The 22,645-nt window shown below is 43.1% G+C and overlaps 2 protein-coding genes across 2 annotated transcripts in view; both read right to left on the bottom strand.

Moving 5' to 3' along the window:
• The window catches only part of LOC309558551 (uncharacterized protein), a gene marked incomplete at its 3' end in the record, with an annotated part of 193,390 nt that overhangs the window by 6,658 nt on the left and 164,087 nt on the right, over nucleotides 1-22,645 (bottom strand). The gene's annotated exons all lie outside the window — the stretch shown is intronic.
• On the bottom strand, nucleotides 20,433-22,051 carry LOC309557941 (E3 ubiquitin-protein ligase TRIM39-like; the record flags this gene model as incomplete). Its single annotated transcript, XM_082260815.1, has 1 exon — nucleotides 20,433-22,051. The coding sequence occupies one exon, from the start codon at nucleotides 22,049-22,051 to the stop codon at nucleotides 20,498-20,500; it is 1,554 nt and encodes a 517-aa protein (XP_082116941.1). The 3' UTR covers nucleotides 20,433-20,497.

The raw sequence follows: 22,645 nt of genomic DNA, 5'->3' as shown, positions 1-22,645 counted from the left end.
GGCAGGGCCGGTGTAACGTGAGAATTACCTACCCCGTGAGAAAAACCTACCCCTCGTGACTTCCGGCCAGGAACAGCTGAGCAGCGCAGCAGTGCGCATGCTCACAGCCCCGGATACCTAATGGAAGAGCTGAGGATCAGACTAGTGCACATGCGCACTAGTCTGAAACGATCTCGGTGTCCGTTAAAAAAACCTAGCGACGCGGCGGTGACATAAAACAGCTGTGCTGCACTATGAGTCATCTCCGCTCCTGTCCCGGTCACTTCCCTGATCTTGGCTAGTAAATATAAAAGCGGCTGGCGGCTCCGTGATTTATCTTTTCATACAGCCGCCGCCGCTTTTATATTTAGTAGCCGAGAGCAGGGAAGTGACCGGGACAGGAGCGGAGATGACTCATAGTGCAGCACAGCTGTTTTAATGTAACTGCTCGCGTTACACAGACTGCCGTGAACCGGAAGTGACGAAGGTAGGTTTTTCTCACGGGTAGGTAATTTTCACGGAACACCGGTGCTAGACTATTTTACGCCCTAGGCAAGACCAGCTACTTTCGAATCCCACAAAAAAAAAAAAAAAGGGAAGGGGTTGAAAACTCCTCCATGTTATACCAAGTGACCCTGATCTGATGGTTCCTCCATGTTATTCTTTCATACCCAGTGACCCCCATATTTCTCCATGTCACACCCTGGGACCCTAATGTCCCTCCATGTCACACCCAGGGACTTTGATGTTTTTCCATGTTACACTCTGGGACCCCAAAATTTCTCCATGTCATGCTGTCATACTCCCTGACCCTGATGTTCCTCAATGTCACACCCAGAGACCCCCGTGTTCCTCCATGTCATGCTGTCACACTCAGTGACCACAATGTTCCTCTATGTCAGACCCTGATGTTCCTCCGTGTCACACTTGGGGACCCCCATCCCCCATGGCACACCCAGGGACCCCAATTCCTCATGGCACACCTGGTGACCCCCAACCCCTGTTACGCCCGGTGACCCCTATCCCCCATGTCACACCTGGTGACTCAGATTCCACATGGCACATCTGGTGACCCCGATTCCCTTTCATACCAGGGATGCTCCATGTAACACCCAGGGACCCTGATCCCCTGTTCTGGGGACACTCACTGGGCGATATGAAAAGAGTGGCCCGTGCTCTGCCCTCCTTCACAGTGATCCTGCTGATTCCTTCTCCCAGGACGCTCCTCTCCTGGACCACAGTGCTCACCACAGCTCCAACCGGCTTCTGGTGGAGGGAAAAGCAGCAGTCAGAGAACTCCGCATGTCCTTCAGCACCAACCTCCTCAGACCATTCCAGTGCCTCGTCGCTTCTGCCCCAGTAAAGGTTCCTCCCTCCAGTGCTGATCTTCAGCTCAGGTTCAGCTCTCCTCCGCTCCCTGCTTAATATCAACCCAGGGAAATAAACGGCTGCCTACCAGCTCAGTGCAGAGAGTCACTTCCTGTCTGGGGTTAAGGCCGCTCAGCTCCAGCCGAAGAGGATCATCATGCAGGCAGCACTCTGGTGGGCTCCATTCCTGCCTCTTGGGACCCCTCCAACAGTGGTGGAAAGCCAGGGCCTGGTAGTTCTGCCACTGCCCAAGACACCTGGCATCTTCCTCTGTCCCTTTTTCCTCCCCCACCGCCACCCCTCCCCTCAGCTCACAATAATCATTCATGATGGAGAGTGCTGACTCCTGGCTGCGCCCCTAAGTGGCAATGTGCCCTAGGCAGCTGCCTAGTTTGCCTAGTGGAAGCACCAGCCCTGATTTCAGGGTTACAGCCTCCCCAAGTGACTTGCCTCAGATTATCTGACAGGGCTTCTGTGTCACTTGAGGCTGGAGGCTCCTACTTATTAACCCTGCATGTCCCAGCGCAACCTCTGACACACAGGGTCAACTTCTGGACTCCAGACTTTCCCTCCAGATCTTTCTGAATGCAATCGTCAATCTTCCTACTCAAACTCTGCTGGGTAAGTATGATTATAGAGTGGTCCGGGATAAGTCAGGTGTAGCTGTTTCAGAGCCACTGATGCATTTTTTAAGCAGTCCAATCAGTTTTTATTTTTACTATAGTTGAGTGTCACACCAGCTGTGGCACCCGCCCCATCCTCCAGGGCCTGGTTCTCACCTAGATGACCCACTATAATTAATTACCTGTCAATTTGCACAAGTGATTAACCACTTAAGCCCCGGAAGATTTTACCCCCTTCCTGACCAGGAACTATTTAGCGATTCGGCACTGCGTGAGTTTAACGGACAATGCGAAGCTGTACCCAAATTAAATTGATGTCCTTTTTTTTACACAAACAGAGCTTTCTTTTGACAGTATTTGATCACCTGTGCAATTTTTTGATCATGCGCTATAAACAAAAAAAGAGCGACAATTTTGCAAAAATAACAATATTTTTCACATTTTTTTATATGAAATTCCCCCCCAAAAAATGTAAAAATCAAACTTTTTTAACATTTTCGACCAATTAGTTTTCTGCTACATATGTTTGGTAAAAAAAAATCGCAAAAAGCGTATTTTGATTGGTTTGCGCAAAAGTTATTGCGTTTACTAACTAAGGGAAAGATTTTTGTCATTTTTATTGTTTTTTTTTTTTACGAGTAATGGCGGCGAACTGCGATTTTTTTCAGTGCTATACATATGCACTGTTACTGTAAAAATGACACTGGGAGGGAAGGGAATACTTTATCCCTAGGGGCGTGCTTCTAACTGTGATTGGATGTGGCTGTGTGTGTAACAGCAGAGATCAACTGTCCTACATAGCAGGACTGTATGATCTCTGTTGTTACACAGGGGAGAATGACAGGCGGCTTTGTTTACATTAGCCGCCTGCCTTTCTCCCTCTCCACCCGATGAGCGCGAGTGAGCGGGTTACATCGGGTCCGCCGGTCACACGCGCGGGCTGCATAGGGAACGAGCGGGGGCGGGAGCGCGCCTCCGGCGGCGCGCGCTCGCCCCCTATTGGCTCCCAGGCTAGTGACATACTGGTACGTCACTTTGCCTGGGAGGGGCTGACCGCCGCCGTATATAGTCGGGCGGCAGTCGGCAAGTGGTTAAATAATTACATTTTAAATATGGCACCGTCAGTTCACGGATGTGCTGACACAGGTGCTATTTGATACACAGACAGTTGCCAAATAAACACATATTGATGTTTATACTGAGGGTGAAAAATCAAAGCAGCTTCCTTAAATTTTGGGAACTGGCTGCATGGTTTTCTGTGCCTATGCATTGCTCTGTACAAAAAAAAAATATTCCAGAACTAGCATTTTCCCTATTCAATTATGTGGATCTCAGTTGGGAGGCCTACAAAACATATGGAAGGCAATGCTGTTTAATTTTGATACCCAGTTTTGCCTAAATGGCTGCCGGGAAAGAACTGTGTTTTGACTGCCGAATTGTTAGTCTATGGTATATGTATATTGACCTGCGTTGCTAGCTTCCAACATTATACTCTTGGGCTGACTTTTATTCTGCATATGGTTATTACTCATGTGCCTACACAGGCCAGCTTCTTTCCAGTCACCGTCATCGAATGTCAGCAGTATACCAATTGGCAACTGCTGGCTGTTTATCGAGAGCCACTGTGTGACATTGCATGTCACTTTAAACACAACTTTTCCCTTGGCGGTGGTGCCCACCCAGCAGTCAACTCTTTCTGAATAGGGAATATACCACCTGCCAAACCAAGTCCAAGTTTGACCCTTCTAAGACAGAGGATGCCAGTGAATTTTTTACAAATGTTGCACTGGTTAGACCAGTACCCTCTCAGTGGGGAGGCTTGAATCCTACAATCTGGATTTATTCAGGGATTTTGGATCCCTTTCATGCGGCCCCTAATGCTCCTTGTGGGTTTCCTCACTTGGTGTGGTACCCGAAAAAGTACCAAAAAAAAAAAAAAATTCCAACTTGTACATCGTTTTTCTATCCCTACAGGCTTGTCAGTTAATTGGGGTATTATCAGGAGAAACCCCAGGACTAATACTCCTCTTTTGATACAGCAATTTCTTTGCTGAGTTTTCTGGTGCGTCTAATCTTCTGGTGAAGGCCGACATCAGGTCTGCCTTTCGCCTCCTGCCTGTACACTGTGACTGTTCCTTCTCTGCCTATCCGAGGTGCAGCAGGTACTTTCTATATTCTCTCTGCTTAACAGGGAGCAGAATCTGTGAGTTAGGTCTTCTCAATGTGCTCAGTGTGTGATTAATCTGGTCTGAGGGAGTGTCCCCAGCTGATCCAATGAGGAGGCACATTGGATAGTGGCGGAAACCTGGCCAATGAGTACACAGGCTTTGATACAGCCCCAGGGATTGGCACAGACTGCTGTCTTGGTGCATTGTGGAGTGTAGTATAAAAAGCCAGGAGCAAATGTGCTCATCGTCTTTGGCTGGGAGCAGATTCCCGGAAGTAGGGTGGCGGCTGCCTCCCCTTCTGCAGTAGATGGTGTATGGTCACAGGCAGTCTGCCTGGTGAGCCAGAAGTGTGAAGCTTACCCCAAAGGTCCAGGAGAGCTTACTGAAGAAGTTGAGGCACTTGAGAACCTGGAAAGCAGTATCGTGAGTACAGAGGATTGTGCCTAAGGGCCTGACCAGGAAGGGGGCCACTCCAGAGTAGAGTAATCAGTGGGCGGGTGTCAGCTGGTGGATAGAAAGGGGGTGCTAGGCGAGTGCCCTGAAGATAAGTGCTCAAGAACATTGTTCAGATTCATCTAGTGGCAGGATGAAGCTGCGGCCTTGCCGCGTCCTCAGCATTGAGAATAGTTCAAGTGTTGGAGTATCCCACTCATCCCTTCTCCCATCCCAATAATAAATAAAACAACAAAAACAACAATCCTTAGACTGTTCATTGACTGAGCCAAGAAAATAAAGTGTTAAGATCCTGCATGTAGTTGCTATGGGTAACCAAGTGGAATCCAAAAGTGTGGAAAACCAGCAGCCCTCAAGGAGGCAGTGCTACATAGGATTGAAGGAACATTAAGCAGGTGCAGGATTTGTGTTAGGAACAATGTTCAAGGACAGTGACATGGTAAGTTGGGCCATTTTTCACCCCCACAAGGGCCATTTCAAGAATTCCAGATTGATTTCACCCATATGCCAAAAGGACAAATTAGTAAAAATAAGTATATATTAGTAATTGTGGATGAGTTAGCAAACTGCCAGAGGCATTTGAAACAAACAAGTAAGACGCCAACACGGTTGCCAAGATTCTATGCAAGGAAATCACCCAAGATGGGGATGATCAGGAAGGACCATTATGAGTGTTCAGCAGACATTGTACAGGGATAAGAGATCAGACAGTACACGGTGCAGTGCAGTGAGCAGTACGCAGGTTGGTACAGGCTCTAACATCTCTATTCTAATGCTTGCGATCTCTGATTATATGCGGATTCTGACCTGTAGCATGCCTGCAGTCTCCTGACAATAACCCGTAGCATGCCTGCAGTCTCTGACCCTCTCTAGTAGTACATCTGCAGTCTCTGACCATCTCCCGTAGTAGACCTGCCATCTCTGACCATCTCCTGTAGTATGCCTGCAGTCTCTAAGCCTCTCTGTTAGTACGCCTGCAGTCTCTGACCATCTCCTGTTGTACATCTGCAGTCACTAACCCTTTCCTGTAGTACACCTGCAGTCTATGGCCATCTCCAGTAGTATGCCTGCAGTTTACTGACCATCTACTGTAGTACACCTGCAGCCTTTGACCATCTCCTGTAGTATGCCTGCAGTTTTCAATCATCTCCTGTAGTCTCTGACCATCTCTTGTATCATGTCTGCAGTCTCTGATATCTCCTGTATTATGTCTGCAGTCTCTGACCCTTTTCTGTATCATGTCTGCAGTGTTTGACCATCTCCTGTAGTATGTCTGCAGTTTCTGACCTTCTCCTGTATCATGTCTGCAGTCTCTGACCGTCTCCTGTATTATGTCCACAGTCTGATCCTCTCCTGTAGTATTCTTGCAGTCTCTGATCATATCCTAAGTCTGACGTTTAGCATGCCTGCAGTCTGTGACCATCTCCTTGGGTGAGTCAGCAGTCCCTGACATCGCTTGTAGCACATCTGCAGTCTCTGACCCTTTCCTGTATCGTGTCTGCACTCTCAGACCATCTCTCCTGTAGTATGTCTGCAGTCCCTGATCATCTCTTTTATTGCGTCTGCAGTCTCTGACCATCTCTTGTATCATGTTTGCGGTCTCTGACCCTCTACTGTATTTTGATGCTATTAGTAAGGCTACGGCCGAAACACGTTAGCATTTCACCATGTTGTACACTTCTGTCATGCTGGAATAAATCGCATCAAAAGGAACCATTCGTGTGCCGGCTTTTCTTGTTACTTGGAAGCAATTGCATGCATCAACACTGAGTTCCACCTCTTGTAACCAATTAGTGATGAGCAGTAATGATGTGCAGTAACCTCTTGCAACCAACCAGTGAGCAGTAATGATGTGCAGTAACCTCTAGCAACCAATCAGTGAGTAGTAATGATGTGCTCAAACCTCTAGCAACCAATAAGTAAGTAGTAATAATGCATACTAACCTATAGCAACCAATCAGTGAGCAGTAATGATGTGCAGTAACCTGTAGCAACCAATCAGTGAATGGTAATTATGTACAGTAACCTCTAGCAACTAATCCGTGAGAAGTAATGATGTGCAGTAACCTCTAGCAACCAGTCAGTGAGCAGTGATGGTGTGCAGTAACCTCTAGCATCTAATAAGTAAGTGGTAATGATGTACAGTAACCTATAGCCATCAATAAGTGATCAGTAAGGATATGCATTACCCTCTAGTAACGAATCTGTGAGTGGTAATGATGTGCAATAACCTCTAGCAACCAATCAGTGAGCCTTAATGATGTACAGTAGTGATAGGGCGAATAAATAAAAATAACATTTAAATTGATTCGCAGCTGCAAGCTATTGCTGAAAGTACAACAAAAAAATGAAAAAAAAAAAAAAAAAAAACATGCATACCAGGCCCTTTGGGTCTGGTATGAATTTTAAGGGGAACGCCAAACCAAAAACGGCGTGGGGTCTCCTCCGAAATCCATACCAGACGCTTATCTGAGAATGCAGCCTGGCAGGCCAGGAAAGGGGAGGGGACGAGCGAGCGTCCCCCGTCCTAAAAACCATACCAGGCCACATGCCCTCAACATGGGGGGGTGCTTTGGGACAGGGGGCTGCCCCTTCACCCCAAAGCACCTTGTCTGCATGTTGATGGGGACAAGGACCTCTTCCCAACAACGCCCGCCACACCGCCAGACCCAAAAAAAACGCTCCGTCTGCAACAAAAGCTAACCGAAGAATGCCTGCTGCTCCATCTTACAGTTCTTAAATAGGTAAGGGACAGGGAAACCTGGTGACGTCACCTGGTAGCACTGCCCCCTTGTGACTTCACCGACCAGTGCATATAGGGTAGGTAACGTCACAGGTGGCCCCACCCCTTACCTTTTTAGGAACTGTGAAATGGCAGAGCAGGCATTCGGCAGTAAGCCTTCGTCACGGGCGGAGTGTTTTTTGGGGGGTTTTTCGGGTCCAGTGGTGCGGCGGGCGTCGTGATTGACGATGGATCTACATCAAGGGACATTGCTTTTTATTTTTTAGAAATTGTTAAAAAATGCTTCCCGTCTTTATTTTTGACACTTTTTTGGGTGAATGAGTAGGAGTACAATGTACCCCATACTCATTCACATAGGGTGGAGGCCAGGATCTGGGGGCCCCCTTGTTAAAGGTGGCTTCCAGATTTTGATAAGCCCCTCACCCTCAGATCCCCACAACCATTGCCCAGGTTTGTCGGAAAGAGGCCCTTGTCCCCATCAACATGGGGACAAGGTGCTTTGGGGTGTGAAGGGGACAGCCCCCTTAGCACCCCCCCCCCACGTTGAGGACATGTGGCCTGGTATGGTTTAGGAAGGGGGGGGCTATCTCGTCCATCCCTCCATTTCCTGGCCTGCCAGGCTGCATGCACCGATTAAGGGTCTGGTTTGGATTTTGGGGGGGACCCCACACCATCTTTCTTCTTAATTTTGGTATGGGGTTCCCCTTAAAATCCATACCAGACCGAAAGGGCCTGATATAGATTGGGGGGGCCCCTGAGCATTTTTTTTAAATTTCTATTGGCGAATAATTCGGCAGTTTTTTTTTTTTTCATTCAGCTGTCAGCAGAGAAGCCTGCTGACTCATCCGTTGTTAAGGAAGCGGCAGGCTGCTTCCCGGCCCAGTTTCCTAACAACCTGTTTGCTGTGCACTTGGTGGGCCAACATCCAGCCGAGCGCACAGAAATTTTGTGTTCATGTTCGGGAAACACCCTAATGGGCGATGTTCGGGCGGAACTTGTTCTTGGCTTAAACCATTCGCCCAATCCTAATGGTGTGCTGCTGGCAGATGTGCTGCAAGGACCTGTTACACCCTTTGCTATACCATCATCCCTGTCAGTGGAGGCTGCTGAGAGGTCATGAATTATAGTGGGGGTTGACATGAAAGGTGAGGAGTGAGGAGGAGAATAACTGTGTCCTTTTTGTGTGGCTTAAAGAGGTTGTAAACCCATATATATATATATATATATATATATATATATATATTTTTTTTTTTTTTTGTAACCTGAAAAAGAAACACATAATGAGCTAGTATGCACCGCATACTAGCTCATTATGAAATACTTACCTTAGAACGAGCCCCCGCCGTGCCGCCCACTTACCTGTATGACGGACGACATGTCCAGTCACCCGTCTTCCGGGATCGCGGCATCCAGCCATCTGATTGGCCTGGAGCCGCGGTGACGTCACGGGACGCACGCGCGCGGGAGCCAACGGTCACGGCATGGGACTCTGAAGGAACGGCACCAGCGGCTGTTCCTTCAGAGCGCATGCCCCAGTGACGTCACTGGCTGCATGTAAGGTAAATATCTCCTAAACGGTGCATGTTTAGGCGATATTTACAGTACCTATAGGTAAACCTTATCATAGGCTTACCTATAGGTAAAAGCGTCAGAGGAGGGTTTACTTCCTCTTTAAGTTGCTCTTGGAAGTAGTGGGAGGTTAAATGCCTGTGCAAGCATGTGGTACCCAAATGGCTGGTGTTTTCGCCACGCTTGATCTGCTTGCGGCAGAGATTGCAAATTGAAACGGTGCAATCTGCTGCACTTGTGCTAAAAAAGCCAAAGCAGCTGAGCTGTGGGAAGTGGGCAAGGAGATAACAGCTCCACAGTGTGATGGGATAGGGTGGCTGCTCTCTACTAGTCCATGATGGCTACCTCTGGAGAACACCCTGCCTTGTTTTGGGTTGTTTCTCCCCCTCACTTTCCTCTTCTGCTCTATCCGGCACCCACGTCACTTCAGTAACCTCATGATCATCATCCCCTCCATCCTCATCATCACTGGAGTCAAATTGTCAATACTCTTCCGCTGGGGGGGAACATGACTGCCAATTTGTTGTTTATCAGTGTTCTCCCCTCTCTGTAGGCTCATGTTACTCCCTTCCCCAACCTCAGAACCAACATCAGAATCAAGTACAGTAATATCTGTGCATCGTGAAGGAGTAAGTGGCTAACGCTGTGTTCAAATAATTCAGCTGACTCCTCCATGCATGATGCTAGGGCTATGGCAGGAGTAGCTGTGGACAAGGAAGCAGAATAAGCCACTCTGGCAGCTGCGGTGGACTGCGCACTAGTGTCAGCTTGGATGACTAGGGATGGTTTAGTAAGTCAGTCCACCACCTCCTCTGCATGCTGTGGCTGGATAGCACAAACAACATCACTAAAGAGAGACTAATGTGCTCTGCCTGAGGACAGACCGCATCCTCCTTTGCCTCTCCTTGTTGGCCTCCCAGACATGATGGGGGGGGGTACTTTTTAGCCAAATTTATTAGAAACTGTGAAATGTGTGTTGGATGCACTTTATTGAAAGAAAATTGGTGTTTGGTGCACTTTAAATTAAGAACTGCCGCTGACAGGAGTGTATAAAATTAAAGAAAAATAAATGGAAAAAATAAAAAAGGGGAACATCAGTGTTAAAGTCAGAAAAACTGCGGCTGACAATTTAAATAAAAAGGGGCAGGCAAGGAACGAAAAAAGTCTAAGCTAAAAAGAAGGGTGGCACACAGGAGTGAAATAAATGAACAATCACCCCAAAATGTAAACACAGTCAGCAGGGGGTAAATAAATTGGATTTATTCATATTACCGGACAAAATTGATAAAGCAGAGTCTGTTCGTCTGGTCCTGGATGTCAGTGAGGACGTTGTGAAGGTCCCGGAAGGATCAATAGAGTTGGAAGACCCTATTTGTAGGTACCTCTTTCCTCCCTACGGTTTTTTACCCCCCAAGAGGTACCTACAAATAGGGTCTTCCAACTCTATTGATCCTTCCGGAACCCTCACAACGTCCTTATTGGCATCCAGGACCAGATGAACAGACTCTGTTTTATCAATTTTATCCGTTAATATGAATAAATCCAATTTATTTACCCCCTGCTGACTGTGTTTACATCAGTGTTTCTCAACCTTTTTCCAGTCAAGGCACCCTTTAAACATTATGGACAGTTTCAGGCCCCGTTCACACTGGTGCGATCCGACTTCCCGGGGCGACCTCACAGGTCGCGGCGCGCTGCTTGCACCGCGACCACTGACTTCATAACATTGAAGTCAATGCAGGTCGCTCCAGGTCGCCCCAAAGAAGCTCCGGACCCTTTTTCTAAGTCGGAGCGACTTGTGTCGCTCCTATTAGAACGGGTCCACAGCTTCTCTATGCCAGGCGACCTACGGCGACCTGTCAGGCGACCAGGTCGCCTGACAGGTCGCCCCAGTGTGAACGGGGGCTTAAGGCACCCTTTAAAAAATATTGACAGTCTCGAGGCACTCCATTCTAAAATTATTCTAGTAGTTTTACATAACGCAGCAACAACCACACAAGTAGGATACCAAACATTAGAGGTGATTTATTCTTCCAAAACAAATACACTTTTGAAAACTGGTACTAACTAGTATTCCAATGTTTCTCTTCTCTCTCAGTTTTTCTCCATCACTCAGCTAATGTGACCCCAACACTGATGGAGAGAGGCAGGGGAGGGTCAAACAAGAATGCTATGCAGGTGACTGACATCCTCCTTATTAACTGATGATGCCTGGTCATTACGATGCTGGCAGCTAGAAGGTTGTATTAGTGCACAATGAAAACCTGTGGCTTTGTGTAATTAAAAGTCAGGCTTCATCCATCTGCTGGCTTGTATACAATTTTTTAGGCAAATTTTTAGGCATTTTGCCAAGGCACCCCTGAAGAAACCTCACCCTGATTGAAAAAGGCTGGTTTACATTTTGGGGTGATTGTTCATTTATATCACTCCTGTGTGCCACCCTTCTTTTAAGCTTACAGAACTGGACAAAAATTCCCCTAGGGTGTGGGACTTTTTAGACCATAACCCATCACAGAGTAGACTTAATCATGAACAAATATAATTTTATTCCAAGTATACAAAATATCATGAGAAAAACGAAACAACAATATAACAATTAAAATGCATGTGGCTAGATATTACATAATTGTACATGCATATATGTATCCATTTTTACTTATACTTGTTTTTCGTACTTATAGCCTGAGATGTATTTCCATTGACCTCTGAAAAAGGCCATGTCCGAAACGCGTCAGTTTATCACATGGAACTCTCTTGCTTTTCATTCCATATCTCCTCTCAAGTGATGTAATATCTAGCCACATACATTTTAATTTGTTATATTGTTTTTTCGTTTTTCTCATGATATTTTGTATACTCTGAATAAAATTATATTTGTTTATGATTAAGTCTACTCTGTGATGGGTTATTGCCTAAAAAGTCCCACACCCTAGGGGAATTTTTGTCCAGTTCTGTAACTTCAGGGATGTTGGCAATACCCATCCTGACCACCAGACACCTTCTATTCTTTTAAGCTTTGACGTTTTGCATTCACATCCCATGCCAGGTATTGGCTGCATTGAGAGTGGTGGTTTTTTCATCAAAATCACTTCACTGTACTGACACACTATACTCACACTACACTAACAGCAAACTGGGCCCTGCTCTCTCTATCTCCACTCCAACAACATACTGCAAAAGCTTCCTGTGGGAAGGAACCTTTTATAGTGTGGGGTGGGACTATGAGCATGAGCCACGATTGGGTAAAGTCATCATCACTTTGTCCAATCATGGCTCTGACGGTGTTCGATTAGGGCCCTAGAATGCAATGTGCAGCGTGCAATGCCTTGTGGGGTGCTCAGCGGGCGAACATCCCGCTTAACCCCCCTGCAAATTTAGGTGTTCGCCATACAGGCGATGTTCGGGCCGAACTTTTGCTTGGCCTTGAACTGCTTGAACTGCTCACCCAACTCTATTCTTCTTCTGGGTTGCATGATGCCCAGTGTCATTGGCCAGGACATGACATAAAGGGTGCCACAAAACCCTGCCAGGCTGAATAAGAAAGACTTTCAGCCAGTAACTGTTGATGTTATACTGTATAGTGTATCATAGGGATCCCTCCATCGCACACCAGACCCATATACATCCAATTTCTGGGTGCTTGAGGAACAGGTGGATGGCCAACAGCAATCAGAAGAAGAATATGTAGCTAGTACACTTCGATCTTCTGAAATAAAAATCTCATTTATTGATGTTCATTCAGCATGTCATATTTCAAAGACAAAGGTTTCAGATCCACCAGAGGTCCCTTCATCAGGCACAGTCATTTATTGTAAAAGATTAAGGTGTGCTATAAAGCTTGAGTGAAAGAGGGACCTTTTCTTATTTATACATGCAGTGCAGTAACAAAGGAAGAATGGGGTGTAATTAAGAAACATAGCTGGAGACATATTTGGTTTCAAATTATTTTATTTGTTTTTTTTGTAATATAAGCAGTTTAAATGCAAAAAATAAATTACATGGATGAAATCAAGGTAAGTAAACTGTCAATTAAGTTATTGATTAATTGTGTTGCTCACTATTATTTTCAGAATGTTTCTTTCCTTGCCTGACATTAATTATATATTCTGGAGGGTCCAATGAGTGAAATTGGAAAAAATGTTGATAATGACATTGATTGTAATTGCTAAAATCTTATTCTATTTTTCTATACTGATTAATATAGAAGAATATTTTAGACATGTAGCACCCTCCTAGGTAGGTGCTAGAAGAGAGAGTATATTTTTTGGATCCTTTCTGCTTACCAGAGAGATTGCTAGGTAAATTTATATTGTTCTCTGCCTACCAAAGAGCAGGATCAATTAGTCATCATGTCTGCTCATGGTAGCTCAGCTTGTCTGAAATGTTTCACACTGGTCCAATAGGGAGGCATATTGGACAGTGGTCGGAAACCTGACAAATGAGTGCACAGGCATTGTTACAGCCCTGGTGATTGGCAGAGAAAAGTGCCTCGTTACATGCTGGGATACTGTATAAATGTCATGGGCACATGTGCTCGGGGTCTTCAGCTGGAGAGCGGGGGTGGCTGCCTCTCTATTGTAGAAGCTGCCATGCAGCCTCAGGTGGTCGACCTGAGGGCCTTAGAGTCAGAGAGGAGCTGAACCCTGATGTCCTGCAGAGCTGACTGGAAGGGAGAGAATAAAGAAAATCTGATTCTGCCTACAATGATTACAGATCTGTGTCATGGGGCCAGTCCTGAGAGGGCCATCCCTTCAGCTAGAAGAATCAGAGGACGGGTGTCAGTCAAGGGGATGCTGGAGAGTGTCCTGAATATAAAGTAGTTGCATCAAGTCTGTTGCTACAGAGAGCAAGAGGACCTACTTCTTGTCTTCCATACAAGTGGCAGTATGGTTAAAGCAGTGTGTCTGCTTCCACAAATAACCTGGTGAGGCCAAGTGAGAGTTGTCCTTATCAATTGTGAATAGTTCAAGTTGGAGTATCCCACTATTCCCTTCCCCCATCCAAGTTCCACAATAAATATAAAACCAAAACGCCTGGACTGCACTTTTTATTGAGTAGTGAACCATTAGGAGTAAGGATTAATGTGTGTACTGTACCCTAAGTGGTGCAGGTAATCAAAGGAGGTCCAAGAAGTCATCATACAGCAAGTGGACAGTGCTACATACATTATTAAGATCCTTGAACAAATTCACTCATTGGGTCATCCAATATATTCTTAGTGTTGGGACAAGGAAAGAAACATTTTGATATTGATTTCAGGATTACCAGTCTTTAGTGGACTCTGGGTGACACCTAATTGTTATTTTAGTGCACATCAATGTTTTAAACCATCACAACCCTGAAAATCAATAGGTTATTGATTGTGTGTTTACATGTGGTACAAATAACTCTAGATTACTAGTGGAAAGCCTTGATACATCAAGTAACATTCCACATACAAAAAAAGAGTTTTATTCTTTTATGTCATAGATACGTGTTTACTATCAGACTTGTATAAAGTACTCAAAATTTCTACTTGAGTAAAAGTACAAGTGCTCGATCAAAAAGTGACTTGAGTAGAAGTGGAAGTGCTCGCAGAAAAAGTTACTTAAGTAGAAGTACTAAAGTATTCAACATTTTTTTTACTTAAGTATTGCAAGTAGTTTTTTCAAAAAATTTGCTACTTAAGTACTAAAAGTAAAAAGTACCAGTAGTTTTGAAAAAAAATTTCTACTCAAGTACTGAAAGTAGAAGTACAAGTACTGTGTTATGTAGTTATTAAAGAAAGAAGTCAAAAGTTTGAACATCATATTGTTTTTTATTATTTCAAATGATTTATTCAAATGATTAACCTGTGTTTGTTAGTAGTTTCTTGATGCACTTTAAGCGCTGTAGCACAATTTATTTGTTTGTTTCATATTTTCTTTTTATTGGAAAGATTTGGTATAGCAGCTTTTATTATACACAGCCTTTATTTTCATATGCGCTGATTTACAAATGACATTATACACATTTTTTTGAGCTTTATGCAACCTGCCATCTACTGTTCTGGCAGTGGTAATTTTTTTAAAAGTAACGAGTAACTATGCAGCACAAAAAAAAATACTTGAGTAGAAGTATCGAAATCATCGAAAAAATGTAGTGAAGTAAAAGTAGAAGTAGGAGAAAAAAATCCTACTCTAGGAAAGTACAGATACCGCATTTCGGTACTTAAGTACAGTACTTAAGTAGTTCTACTTCGTTACTATACATCTCTGTTTACTATACACATAAAACATTATTTTTTATATAGGAAAACTTATATATACAGTATATATATATATATATATATATATATATATATATATATATATATATATATATATATATATATACAGGGCTTTTTTTCAGCTGGAACTTAGTGGAACTCAGTTCCACCACCTTTGGCTCAGGCACTCTGCTCCCTGCTCGCCAATATCACTTGTAAACACAGGGTCGTGGTTGAGTTCCTGCCTCTTTTTTTTCTGAGAAAAAAAGCCCTGTATAAATAAATATATATATATATATATATATATATATATATATTCACTGTCCTGGTTCTTTCCAACTTGGGCCACACACACTTATCTACACTTCTAGAATAACTCTTCTATTTGGCTAAATCCTTTATATAAATCAGGTCCATAAACAGCATTATGCCCAATAAAGATTGCAATTCAAAATTTGTTTCTATACATAAAGTTAAACATTCTTAGCAGGTCATTCTTAGCATATGAAACTTATTATAAAACAATCAGCAGATACAGAGATAGCAGTAGCTGAATATATAATTAAATCATAACTTTTTCTATAATACTGCAACTTTTCCCTTCCCCCTCCTGCCTCTTGATCCCTCCTAATGGTATCTAATCCCGAGGAGAAAAATTTTTAATATTTCAGCTTGACCAGTCCTTAGATGTGGCGACTGACTTTATATTTCAGGCTTTTTTTTTTCTTTTTACATGGTGATCCTGCCAATAACTTCCTGTCCTAGGGTGACAATGCTGAGTCACTGTACTGCATCTATGCATAGCTCCCAACTGTCCCTGATTTGGAACAAGTCCCTCTGTCCCTCTTTCCTCCTCATTTGTCCCTCATTTTGGTCTGATCTATATATTTGTATAAAAAAAATGCACTAATATATCAAAAAGTCTTTCCCAGTGCTAAACCTTTCACCCAATTTCTAAATTGCTGCATTTGTAAGTTCCAAAAGCTAATATAAAGGTATAGTAGTGGGGAAAAAAAAGCACTGGTCGGTTTACCAATCATTTTTTTTTTGTACAATTCTCCTTTAAGTAGGCGTGGCAGGGGTGTGTCCTATACCTATATACTTTTGCTAAAAGGTGTCCCTCATTTCATTGTCAGAAAGTTGGGAGGTATGTCTATGGAGGAGTAGTGTTGTCACCCTAGGACAGGAAGTGTGTTATGACTACAGAACACTTCTCATCATTATAGCATTAGGGAAAGGTGTTGTGTAACCTACAGAGATAACTGGAAACAATGTAACTTTAACAGTGCAGACAAGGACCATGGGAAGTTTTCAGATGGCAGGATCAACACTTATAGAACATATATAACATAATACTATCAACTGTATATTTAAAAGGACAAAAAAGCTAATTGATGGGATTTACATACACTCTAATGTAGTGATGGCGAACCTTGGCACCCCGGATGTTTTGGGACTACATTTCCCATGGTGATCATGCACTCTGCAGTGTAGTTGAGCATCATGGGAAATGTAGTTCCAAAACATCTGGGGTGCCAAGGTTTGCCATCACTGCGTAATGTGACGCACATCCTTTTTTACCAAGAAGAAGGTTCAGTTAGTGTAGTTGAAAATAAGCAATAAAAATTACATAAATCTTTCCCGTAGTTAGTAAACGCAATAACTTTTGCGCAAACCAATCAAAATACGCTCATTGCAATTTTTTTTACCAAAAATATGTAGCAGAAAACAAATTGGCCTAAAATGTTAAAAAATTTTGATTTTTACATTTTTTTTTTGAGAATTTCATATATATATTTGAAAAATATTATTTTTTTTCAAAATTGTCGCTCTTTTTTTGTTTATAGCGCAAAAAATAAAAATCACACAGGTGATCAAATACCACCAAAAGAAAGCTCTATTTGTGGAAAAAAAAGAACGTAAACTTTGTTTGGGTAAAGCATCACACGACCGTGCAATTGACAGCTAAATTCACGCAGTGTCGAATCGCAAAATAGGGCCTGGTCATTGAGCAGCCAAATCCCCCGGGGCTTAAGTGGTTAATAATTTACTTTGCTTAAAAAAATCTACTTTTATGACAGGTTCACTTTAAGATTATTTACAAAGTTCATCAATTTACCAATAGTTAACCATTTCCCACACTGCCCAATGCCCACATTTCTCTCCTAAATGTAAAAATCTCTATTTTTTGCTAGAAAATTACTTAGAACCCCAAAACATTTCATATTTTTTTTAAGCAGAGATCCTAGAGAATAAAATGGTGGGTGTTGCAATTTTGTATGTCACACGGTATTTTTGCAGCGGTTTTTCAAACGCAATTTGTATGGGAACAAATACACTTAAATTATTTTTTTGCACACAAACACTATATAATACCCAATTTTAGGTAAATATATAAAAGATGATGTTACACCGTGTAAATAGATACCTAACATGACGCCTTAAAAATTGCGTGCGCCTGTGGAATGGTGTCAAACTACGGTACCTAAAAATATCTATTAGTGATACTTTGAAGTAGGGATCGACTGATTATCGGCAAAGCCGATATATCGAGGCTGCACTTTCCCCGATATATTGGAATCGGCCCCGGAGGTTACCGATATTACCGATATTTCAGAAAGTGCTGTACTGGAGTGATACCTGCAGCTAGAAGCATCACCCCGCTACCGGCGTCCATAGCCAACGGTCGGCTGTCTTGTAATGGGGGTCACGGAGCACTTCACTGCCCACCACGGGGTCACTTATTGTCACCTGCTTAATCATCTTTTGGATATCCCCAGTCACTTTATCACCAGTTTACCATTGGACTTTCTTTTCTTTGTATACACCACCACCATTTAATTATTATATGTCACTAATTTATATCGGTACACACCAATACTACCCTTGGGTATTCAAGCACTTGGCACTTTGAACCCACGGCATTGTGCCTACTGTACCATATGCACTTGCCACTTTTAAAGTTTACGATATTATTGCGTACTATATTATATGCACTTGTCACTTTGAGTTCATGTTATTTGGATTATCATATATTTCACTTCACTTGTGGTCACATATGCACTTTATTTTGTATCACTATTATAGATTTATATATTTTTTGTAATATTGATGGTTATATATTTATTTGCATATAGCACTTGTACTCTTCTTTGAGCTGGTTTACATTCTATTTATGCAACATATATATTGTACATTCATGCACATAGCACTTTGATTTCCCTACATCTGGTCCATATTTATACAGTGCATATTTTTTACATAGTTTTTATCTCTCTCTTTCATATTGTCATATATTACCAACACTTTTAACATATTTATTGTCATATACATTTGACATAAAAACCTTCACTTACGTTTTTAGTCACCTGGGGTCTTTTAGACCCCCAGATCCCTCCACAAGAGTACCTGTGTAAATAAAATAAAAAATATTTTTTTTTAAATGTCCAAAAATATCGGCAGATATCGGCCGATACTGATATGCGATGACCAAAATATCTGCAATAAAAAAAATGATATCGGTCGATCACTACTTTGAAGGCCTTTACAGGGCTGTGGCTAAAATGGCTGCTCTCGCTCTAACGTTCATGGCGATATGGCACATGTGTGAGGTGATCACCATTTACATATGTGCGCGCGACTTACATATGTGTTCATGTTTACAAGTAAGCAAGGGGGAGGGGGTGCTGTACATTTTTTTTTTTATTATTATTAAAATTTATTTATTTTATTCAAAACGTTTTTTTTTACATTGCCTTTTTCAATTTTTTTTGGGAATCAACTTTATCAACAACTGCTTTCACAAAGAATGAACAGTTCGAAACACTTCTGCCTTTGGCCTCTTGCAACACTGCAGCTTAAAAAAGCTCAGTACAGCTTTTTTTTTTTTTTTTTTTCTACAGAGCTAAAATACAGCCCTTTCATTGTAATGCGCCTATGCACACAGGGGCGTAAACGAGGGCCGTGCATTCTTCAGTAAAAACAAAATAGAAAAATCTGCATTTTTGGTCAGTAATTTACACCTCATGCACGCAAATGCGCGCACTTACGCCTGATTGAGCACAAATGTGTGCAAATTCCAATTTATGTAATGCACAAAACAAGAACATGAGAATATTTTTCTGCACATTTGCGCAAAAATGCTTGCATGTGTGCGAACCCATATGTCCGAAAATACGCACAAATACATAAGAAAAAAAACAGATGAAAAAGTAGATGCTAAAATCGTGTGCAAGAGGCCTCAGCAGGGGATCGTAAACACAGATCACCGCTGAGCAGAAGAGGGCAGCTCCCTCTCCGCTCTGTGTGCGGAGAGTGAGGTGTCAGGTCCCAATGCATCTCTATGGGGGAGTCGGATGGGAACGGACCGCCTGTCCGCTCTCATCCAATCCGATCCCCTGGACGGATGGAAAATAGGGTTTCCATCTGTCCAGATTTGACGGATCGGATGTCAGCGGACATGTCTCCGCTGACATCCGATGCCCTATAAAGATGCATGGGGTGACCGTTCAGATTCGCCAAAAAAACTGACAGGCGGATCTGAATGGTCCACCTGTGTAAAAGGGGCCTTAAAGAGAAATGCCTGCTGCAAATGTTGATACTGGGATGATGCCTGCAGATGCATGGAGGCATTATCCTGGTATAACCACTTTAACCTGAGGACTTCATATGACGTCATACGGGTAGGAACTGGTTAAATAATTCAGGTTTGCGTTATAAGGAAGAAACTAAAGAACTAAAGAAACTTAGCAAGTTTAGCAGTAAAACTTATTATAATCTATGACTTACAATTACACTACAAGTAACATTCTCTGCACTACATACATATCCCCCCCATCATATTTCCCCATGTTTTACCCCTATAAATTTCCTGCAAGTACAGAAAGATACACGTTGATCTGCCAGAAGTGCCCTTAGCTTCTAATCACCACAGTACATATAAGCCCCCCCTTTTTTTTTTTTTGCTGTGATCTGACGTCCTGTTAGAGGGAGGCTACATTCATTCTCCATGTATGTAGAATGTAGCCACCCTCTCTTGTTCCCTCCTGAGATGGATTATGGGATGTGTAGTGTACATAGAGCAGTGTACATGACCACAACTAACTTGAACTGCTCATTCCAAACACACAGAAGTGTGGGGGGAAAGGGAGAGGTTCAGGGGCTCACAGAGGATGTTACAAAGAGGCAGAAAAACAGTGAGAAACCATTTCAAGAAAAATTGATTATAGGACCACTAAGCAGTGGGTGTGCATGGATTAGTTTTGAAAAATAAGGATACTGTTTAATCTAGTTTTAAACTATGTCTCTCTTGTAAAATGAATAGGTGATCTGACACTAGAGAGCCCAGCATAAAGGTGATACATTGTTACTATATTATTCTTATGGTGGAATTTTCAAACACATATAAAGCAGCATAGAGGGATTCACTGAAGGTGGCGGTGAAGGTGTGGAGGTGTCTGATGGGGTCACACAGCTGGTAGAAGGACAGACGACCAGCATTGTAATCCAGATAGATCCCAACTGTCTTTAGAGAAGATTTGGAGTCTATTGTTATACCTGAGTTGTTGTTCTTTGTAAAGAGAGTTTCTCTTTGGGTCAGACTCCATGATTTATCATTATACCCTATAAAAGATTCATTTCCTGCAATCTTCCTCTCTATGCTTTGACCGGCCACCCCTATCAGCCATTCCTTCGCTCCGCTCACATCCACCTCCCAGTAATGTCTCCCTGATGAGAAGCTCTGTGTACTTATTACCTGTCTGGATTTAAACCTCTCTGGAACATCCGGTCTATTCCTTGGTTTATTGGTGTAAGTCGCTGATTTCAGATCCTGTGATATAATAATGTCATTATTGGCTGTTTTTATATCCAGTGAGATGTCTGATTTCTCCATCACTGTGAATTGTTTCTTTATCTTCAGATCTATCAGACTGTCAGTAAAGTGGAGAAGTCCTCTGTGAAGCATCTGTGAGATCATTTCTTCATCCAGACATCCGGCATCTCTTACATCACCACTGCTAGGAATGATGTCATCACTGATCATTTCTTTCTTTAGCACAGTTAATGGATCTGTGATGTCACATACGGCCTCTATTTCATTAATCTTCCTGGACAGCTCATTCTTCTGTGTCTCCAGCTTCTGGATCATATCACAGACTGACTGGGAGATCTTCTCCTCCTGTCTGGAGACCTCAGTCAGGATTCTCTTCTCTACATCATCCAGATGTCTCCTGATGTCTCTAAACAGCTCAGTGACTCTCCCGGTGACATCAGCTGCTTTTCTTTTCTCTCCCGTCCTGTGATTTTCCAGATTCTGGATTCTCTTCTCAGTCTCTTGTCTGTCAGTGTTCAGTTTCTCAGTAACATCTTTCATTTTCTCTTTCTTCTTCTCAGAGGCCTCATTCAGAAGCTCCACCTGGTGTCCTTTGTGGTCTCCAGCCACCCAGCAGGACATACAGATACAGGCACTGTCCTCTGTGCAGTAATATTTCAGGATCTCTTTATGTATGGAACATTTTCTGTCTTCAAATGTTGTTGTGAGATCAGTTAAAATGTGTTCTGCTGACTTGCTGTGGTTTCTGAGGTGTTTATTGCAGAACGAGGCCTCACAGTGAAGACATGTCTTGGTAGCTGGTACGGGATGATCACAATACGTACAGAAGACCTCTGTGTCCTTCAGGTGAGCAGATCTGAAATTATCCACAATGTTAGACAGCTTGCTGTTCTTCTCCAGCGGAGGGCGCTCTGTATACTGATGTCTGCACTCCGGACAGGAATAAATGGTAGACTTCTCCGGGGTATCCAGCACAGTTACTATACAGTCCCGGCAGAAGTTGTGTCCACATTTCAGTGATACGGGTTCCGTATAAAGGTTCAGGCAGATGGAGCAGCTCAGCTCTTCTCTCAGGCTGGAAGTCGCCATTCTGGAGAAAAAAATTAACTTTAGCTACAGAAGAGAAGCTGGGAGCTGCTGATCTGTCCCGTACACGGAGGTAAATGTGAAAGTATTTCTGTAAATGCTTCTCAGGAAGTGAGCGTTGTACAAAATGAGATCCTCGCTGCTCACTTAATCCGCTATTTCCTGTAGGCTGATACAGCGACTCTACATGATAGTGGTTGAGGGCATCTCCTATATTAAAGTGTAATCCACCCTAACTAGAAAAAAATATAACAATGTTTTTCTATTTTTTTAATTACCACAGTGCAGTATATGTGGTTTCTTTTTCCTGTGCAGGTGTGATTGATTTGATTGCAAACGCTCACCCCAGCCATTTCCTGTGATCGGATGACAACACTGCCTTTTTATGGTCTGCATGCAGTGCCTACAGCTATATGCTCACTTTGTGGACTCTAATATAAAGCACTGATGCACGGTGCACCTACCCATCTGGCTGCAATCTTGTATTGGCATGAACTTTCTCAGCAACACCTACCACTCCTGTAATTGGCATATAGCATACAAATGGATCTTAGAACTTTAGTCCTGGAGCATGTCTGTATGTCACCGAGTATCAAA

This window comes from Pelophylax lessonae (genome assembly GCF_965119305.1).
Source record: "Pelophylax lessonae genome assembly, chromosome: 6".
In the NCBI taxonomy this organism is placed as follows: domain Eukaryota; kingdom Metazoa; phylum Chordata; class Amphibia; order Anura; family Ranidae; genus Pelophylax; species Pelophylax lessonae.
This window is presented reverse-complemented; position numbering and strand designations above follow the sequence as displayed.